This window comes from Bos grunniens, chromosome X (assembly GCF_055505025.1).
Source record: "Bos grunniens cultivar Pamir isolate PY7600 chromosome X, Bosgru_T2T1.0, whole genome shotgun sequence".
NCBI lineage: Eukaryota > Metazoa > Chordata > Mammalia > Artiodactyla > Bovidae > Bos > Bos grunniens.
Window position 1 is genome coordinate 57660115 of NC_141194.1, and position 7339 is coordinate 57667453.

At 44.8% G+C, this 7339-nt stretch overlaps 1 protein-coding gene across 1 annotated transcript; it reads right to left on the bottom strand.

Annotated features, from left to right (window-relative positions):
- Positions 1 to 1122, bottom strand: LOC147340486 (germ cell-less protein-like 1). Its single transcript, XM_086387122.1, has one exon. The coding sequence runs from the start codon at positions 1120 to 1122 to the stop codon at positions 1 to 3; it is 1122 nt and encodes a 373-aa protein (XP_086243248.1).
- Positions 1123 to 7339: the final 6217 nt, after the last annotated feature.

Sequence of the window (7339 nt, forward strand, 5' to 3'; positions counted from 1 at the left end):
TCACTCAGGAAAACGCCCCTCTCTGGGGAGGTACAGGAAATTACAGGTCACGTATATGGGGAAAACCACATCTTCGTTCTCCAGATTCACCACCTCTAGCTCTTCATCCTTTCCCAGGGAAAGCACCTGGAGTTCTGTCTCCTTCCGGAAAATGGCTCTTCCAGCCCTGTCCAAGGAGGCCAGGCGCAAGCGGAACGCGACCTTTCTCTGCCAGAGTAAGCTGACCCCGAGACCGCAAGACTTGTTCAGCGCGCTGCGCTTGAAAATGATGCGCCGGTTGGCATAGCACACCACCAAGTCCCAGCCGACGTTGAAGCCTGCCCACCGCCAGCTGCACTGCTTATACCTGAGGAGCTGGCCCCCGCACCGCATGCTGGTCCTCTGGAGGTCGGACACGAAGACATCCACGGGTCCGAGGTCTCTGGTCTGCTCAGCCCGGAGGAGGGCAAGCCACTGCTCTTTGTACACTGGGGTCAGCCACGTGGCGGGGATCAGTGCATCCTGGTCGATGATGCGTGCTGACGGCAGGTCGCAGATCATGTAGGCAAGCCGCAGCTGCTGGAACGCTGGCACGAAGGCTCTGCCCTGCTCGGTCTCCAGGAAAGGGGTGCCCTCTGACTCCTGCCTGGACCTGGCAAACCACGAGTCGGCGTCAGGCAGTAGGTCTCTGCGGGGGCCTCTCCATGTCGGCTGCAGCTGCAGGAACACCCACTTTTTCAGCGTCGTGTACACATCCATCTCTACTTCCATCACGAAGAGCTCTGAAGAGGCAATGACCTCTTTCATGAGATCCAGGCTAACTTCTCTCAATAACTCCTCACTATTCTGGGTCATCAGGTTGTCCAGCAGCCACTGAAGACACATGGCCCTGATGTTCTGGAGTCCGTAGCTCTCAGCAGAGCAGTAGTAGCTGCACACGGTCTGATCACTGACCGTCTCCTTCATTATCTCTCCGCACTGCTGAATCAGCTTGTCCAGCTGCAGCATGCTGGCTGTGGCCAGCATGGGGACCACTCGACCGGGTGGGATGAGCACAGAGTTTCGGTACAGGGAACCTAAAGCCTCGTGCAGTGCCTCACAATCAATGTTCTCGTCAGGCATCTGCAACTCTACAGTATCCATGGTTGTCTCACGCCACGCACCACTGAACATGCTAGCAAAGTATCCTGACCGGCACAAGTAGACCTTGTGCAAGTTCCACTCCTTCCCCAGGGCACGGATCTGCACGTCACTCCCTTCTCCTCTCAGAAAAAGTGTCTTATAAACGGACTCTAAACTGTCTTTTGCTCGCTTCCTGTGGGGCGCTTTTGTGAGCTGCCCTTCTGGGCCTGTCTTCCGCTTGTGGCGCCCTTGGCTAGTGGTGGGTCTGGCCTCTTTGCTCTCCTCCCCTTCCTCTATCACTGCCACTGCTACTTCCTCGGCCTCCTCCTCCCCCTCAGGGGCACCTGGCTCCTCTGGGGCATGCCCCACTCTGTTCGAGGGCACCTGACTGTTTACTGCTCCCATGGCTTTTACCTCAGGGGTACAGAGGGCAAGCTTCCTCACCAGACGCAGCCGCCACTGGCACTAGCTCAGCCCACGGTGTCGTTGGATACGGCTGATGTTTGTGACGTCATCTTGGACGCCACGCAAAGCCACACCCACGAGGCTTTCCCCTACCCCTCCCACTCCCCATCACAGGATAAGTGCACTCTGTACCAGGAATTCCACTCTGTGTATCTTTCCCTCCAGGGATGATTTCTCTGCGGCTCCCTTCGTAGGATAATGGTGGAACAGAGGACTTTGTGTATGAATTTTCCCCATGAATCTTAAGAACATCATTTCCTCTTCCCCATTTGAAATAATTACTGATCACTCCTTTTTTTGGATAATTACGTCTTGGTTCCAGCTCTGTGCTCTATGCACCTTAATTTCTGTAATTATTTTCTTAGGTTATCCCATCATTTGTGGCTGTGAAAACATTTTCTGTGATAAAAGTGGCAATGTTTGCCCAGTCTTTGCTTTTGTCTCTATTTTAGACACCATCTAAGCATGTAACAAACTTAAACACTGAAAGAAATGAGGAATGAATGAGATGGATTTTGATTTTTGAGGAAATTAATAATATTAAATACTGACAAGTGTTATATGCTAAACAAAGTATATGGTGTAGAGAGAGTGTGGACCTTTCAATGACAAGGAAAGTACAATGCAAGGGAAAAAACTTTGAAAACGGTAAGTCTCTCAGGTCATTTGACCTTGCCTGAGTAGAATGTTTGGGGCTTCCCAAACATTCCCAGTGGTAAACAATCCACCTGCCAATGCAGGAGATGCATGAGGCATGGGTTGGGAAGACTTCCTCGAGGAGGAAACGACAACCCACTCCAGTATTCATGCCTGAAAAATTCCATGAATAGCAGAGACTTGCAAACTAGTGTCCATGGGGTCGCAAAGATTCTGCCCTATTCAAATCATGTGAGTAGAATGTTTACACACTTTGAATAGGACAGGATAACCTTAAATCACATTTTAAATATTCTCTGTTAGATGGCTATAGAAAGTTGATAAGAAGGTCTATATAATGCTTCAGGTTGAGTGGTGCTTGGCATGAGACAAACATGAATACTGACTCTAGAGTTGTGACAGCTAATGGTGAATGGTGAACAGTGCCTCCAGATTCATGGTCTCCGAAGGAGAAGATTTAACTCGGGACCAAAGACAGTCTCAGTCACTTGGAGCATTGTGTAGATTTTATCTAAAGTGAAAGTGACAGAAAAAGCTTCAGACATAGATGTCAGAAGGGAGCAGGAGAGAACCCACCTCACCAGTTTAAGCAAGGCTTTATACACTTCTCAACTAGCTGCTGAGAATAGATAAAAGATACCTCAAGACTGTGAGAATTTTTCCAGACCCTTTCCTGTAACATACCTCCTGGGATGACATCAGCACGAGATTAGCCAGAAGGAACAGCTTAACCCAGAGCTACAGCTGTGGAAGTTTTTACCCAGACCTTCTCCCATAACATATATCCAAAGCTTAAAAAAAAAAAAAAAAAAAGACATGTCCTTGAATAAGAGATACTGCTGCCTACGAGGCCTACATATCTATAGCTAAGAATGTGAAAAGGAAAGAATGTTTATCTCCTCCTTAAAGGGGCCTTAGGCTTTGACTCCTTATCAACCTGCCTAAGTTAACTCTCTCATTTCCCCCTTTTTATTTTAGGAGAATATTGTTGCTGAGGGGAAAGGGGCAGAGAAATCTGTCAGTAACTGCTTCCTGCAGGTGAGGGGCACTGACCCTAAGTGGTTGAAGCAACATATTCTCCTTACCTTTTTACTTAGGGTTTCTGATCCAAGGGCCCCAAGTAGTAAATACACAGTTATATATGTAAGGAGCAAACAGCAAAAAACAGAATGATTACAATGATTGTAGTCAAGATAGTTTTTCACAAAGGAGAGCTTGTAAACCAAGATTGTATCTGTAACCATGGTGGAACATCAGGGGAGTCCATTTTGAAGAGTGGCCAGAATCTCTGCATCACTGTTACTTTGTCTGGGAAGCCATTGTATCCTTTAGAAAGAACAAACTAGATAAGTAGATTAAAAGGCAGAGACCAAATATCAGTAGATGAATTACTGTAATCAGCAGTCCAAGAATAACCTGCAAGAATCAGGTTACATTTGATAGTAACTTTGATCCTGGTCTGGGTAGAGTCAACACTTGGGCTGCCCTATTTATAAGAATAGAGCCATCTGGCATGTTCATATACATTTTGAATGTAGGTATAAAAAACCCAGTTAGAAGTAGTTGAAAGAATGAAAACCTGAAATTTAACAGACAAAATAAATCTTATAATTTCTTTTCAGGTGAATGAGTCTATAACCCAGCGTAGACAGGTGCTTGAGGTAGCCAGTTGTCAAAGTTTGTCCAGGTAGGCCTTGGCTTCTTACTGTGGTATTACTGTAAAAGCCAAAATAGTTGTCCCCATTAACAATGTTAGTGTTTTTCTAGGTATGAGAAGATGCAAGAATTTGGGCTCAAGAAAATCTTTACCTGAAAATCTCTAACTATCCAAAGGCCTGTTTTGTCCATTTTTCCAGAACACAGAGCGAGTGCCTAATTTCTGATTTTCACCCTGAACTCCTTTCAGGGGATGTTGAAGGTCAGCAGCTGTAGTGTCCATGAGTTAATCTTTGTAGAGGCAGATAGCAAGTGCCAGTTACCAGAGCAGGGCCCTTTTATGGCCATGAGTTTGACCATGGTTTGCAGAGCATTTCATTACCATCTTGTTCCATCGTGCTGGGAGGGTTCATTCACAGGTCTGTCAAAGATTTCACTGATACACCACTCAGTGTGTTATTACTAGACTAGGCCCTGTGAGTGACAAAAGTCTCTGGACCACACCTGTCTCACTAGTTTCTTGGTCCAGGAAAATATTCTGTCTTGTTGCTTCTTATATACAGAGTCACACCATTATACTTATGGATTTCATATGGAGCTGCACACCATCATTATATCAGTGGCTCAGTCACACACTTGATAATGTAAGGAACAACACTTCTTGAAGCAGGCAGTATAGAAAACAATATCGTTAGAAGTAATAGTAGAATCATCAGTAAGAACTTCAATCAAGAAGTTCTATTAAGTATAGCCCAGTGACATATCCATATCATCTGATTTAGTTTCCTAAATGACTATCAGATCAGATCAGATCAGATCAATCGCTCAGTCGTGTCCAATTCTTTGCAACCCCATGAATCCCAGCACACCAGGCCTCCCTGTCCATCACCAACTCCAGGAGTTCACTCAGACTCACGTCCATCGAGTCAGTGATGCCATCCAGCCATCTCATCCTCTGTCGTCCCCTTCTCCACCTGCCCCCAATCCCTCCCAGCATCAGAGTCTTTTCCAATGAGTCAACTCTTCGCATCAGGTGGCCAAAGTACTGGAGTTTCAGCTTTAGCATCATTCCTTCCAAAGAAATCCCAGGGCTGATCTCCTTCAGAATGGACTGGTTGGATCTCCTTGCAGTCCAAGGGACTCTCAAGAGGCTTCTCCAACACCACAGTTCAAAAGCATCAATTCTTCGGCACTCAGCCTTCTTCACAGTCCAACTCTCACATCCATACATGACCACAGGAAAAACTATAGCCTTGACTAGACAGACCTCTGTTGGCAAAGTAATGTCTCTGCTTTTGAATATGCTGTCTAGGTTGGTCATAACTTTCCTTTCAAGGAGCAAGCGTCTTTTAGTTTCATGGCTTCAGTCACCATCTGCAGTGATTTTGGAGCCCAAAAAGATAAAGTCTGACACTGTTCCACTGTTTACCCATCTATTTCCCATGAAGCAATGGGACCAGACGCCGTGATCTTCGTTTTCTGAATGTTGAGCTTTAAGCCAAATTTTTCACTCTCCACTTTCACTTTCATCAGGAGGCTTTTTAGTTCCTCTTCACTGTCTGCCATAAGGGTGGTGTCATCTACATATCTGAGGTTATTGATATTTCTCCCGGGAATCTTGATTCCAGCTTGTGCTTCTTCCAGCCCAGCGTTTCTCATAATGTACTCTGCATATAAGTTAAATAAACAGGGTGACAATATACAGCCTTGACGTATTCCTTTTCCTTTTTGGAACCAGTCTGTTGTTCCATGTCTAGTTCGAACTGTTGCTTCCTGACCTGCATACAGATTTCTCAAGAGGCAGGTCAGGTGGTTTGGTATTCCCATCTCTTTCAGAATTTTCCAGAGTTTATTGTGATCCACACAGTCAAAGGCTTTGGCATAGTCAATAAAGCAGAAATAGATGTTTTTCTGGAACTCTCTTGCTTTTTCCATGATCCAGCAGATGTTGGCAATTTGAACTCTGGTTCCTCTGCCTTTTCTAAAACCAGCTTGAACATCAGGAAGTTCACGGTTCACATATTGCTGAAGCCTGGCTTGGAGAATTTTGAGCATTACTTTACTAGCATGTGAGATGAGTGCAATTGTGCGGTAGTTTGAGCATTCTTTGGCATTGCCTTTGTTTGGGAATGGAAGGAAAACTGACCTTTTCCAGTCCTGTTGTTAATCTCCTGGTTGTAGATCCTAGAGCATTTGATCTTTATTCAAAACTGTTTACTGAGATAAGCTTCAGAAACAAACTCAGAGTGTCCTTTTTCATAACTTAAACTTCTTAGCAATATTAACATAACCACAAGGAACTACCTTAGAAGTCAGTCTTAGTAAATACAGATCTTAATTAACAAAACTAGAACCTAATATTCAGTGAAACTTAATAGATGCCTTAGGCCTGACATCAGTTGGGTCAATTTTTCTTTTAGACCCTCCCAGTATACTTTCGGAGAAGGCAATGGCACCCCACTCCAGTACGCTTGCCTGGAGAATCCCATGGATGGAGAATTCTGGTGGGCTGCAGTCCATGGGGTCGCTAAGAGTGGGATATGACTGAGCGACTTCCCTTTCAATTTTCACTTTCATGCATTGGAGAAGGAAATGGCAACCCACTCCAGTGTTCTTGCCTGGAGAATCCAAGGGATGGCAGAGCCTGGTGGGCTGCCATCTCTGGGGTCTCACAGAGTCGGACACGACTGAAGCGACTTAGCAGCAGCAGCAGCAGTATACTTTGAGATTTCCGCATATGTTGGGAGGCAGTCTTTTTATTTACCTGATCAGGCTGTTCAGAACCCAAGTGTCTCCAATTTCTTCTGGAAGGACGAGGCAGAGAGAAAAATGTGATAATTTTACCCACAGATGTAAATCACTAAATTGTTTTGAACTATCAGTAACTTGAAAAGAGCTTCTTTATATCTGTAAACAAAGATTAGAAGCCAGTAATATGTCAGACAAAAAGTCATGAAAATTTCAATCATATTTAGCAGTCTGTTCAATCCCATGTAACCGATCCCTTTGTTCTGCCGTCCTTGCCCAACAACTGAGGATGCCAGTGAAAGCGACAGTCTCCAAGAAGTTCGTGAAAATTTTTATCAACATCTGTACGACCTGTCCAGCAAAGTGGGTACTCCAATTACTGGAGATTGTAGAAAACACATTTTAACCTTTTTTTTTTCTATTGTGAGACATTAACCCTGAAGCCAGGAAAGGGTTTATCTTATCAAATAAAAATGAGATTTGTCAGGGAGCCAGGAAAAGCTAAGCAGTCATCTTGGATTTCCCATAGCCCCAACTATTTGGTTTACAGCCATTGTTTATCCATTTAAAATGCCCTGATGAGGGGTTAATTTTTGTAGAAGCAGAATGAGTTTTGTCTATGTGTGCCATTGTCTGTTATCAAAAGCCACATTCCAAGAAAACTTTGTTCTTTTATCAGGAAGAGAAAACCAAATTCCAGATTGGTGCCAGC

Excerpts from the sequence above, each read along its gene's own strand:
- LOC147340486 (XM_086387122.1), bottom strand. The coding sequence starts at position 1,122 with ATGGATACTGTAGAGTTGCAGATGCCTGACGAGAACATTGATTGTGAG.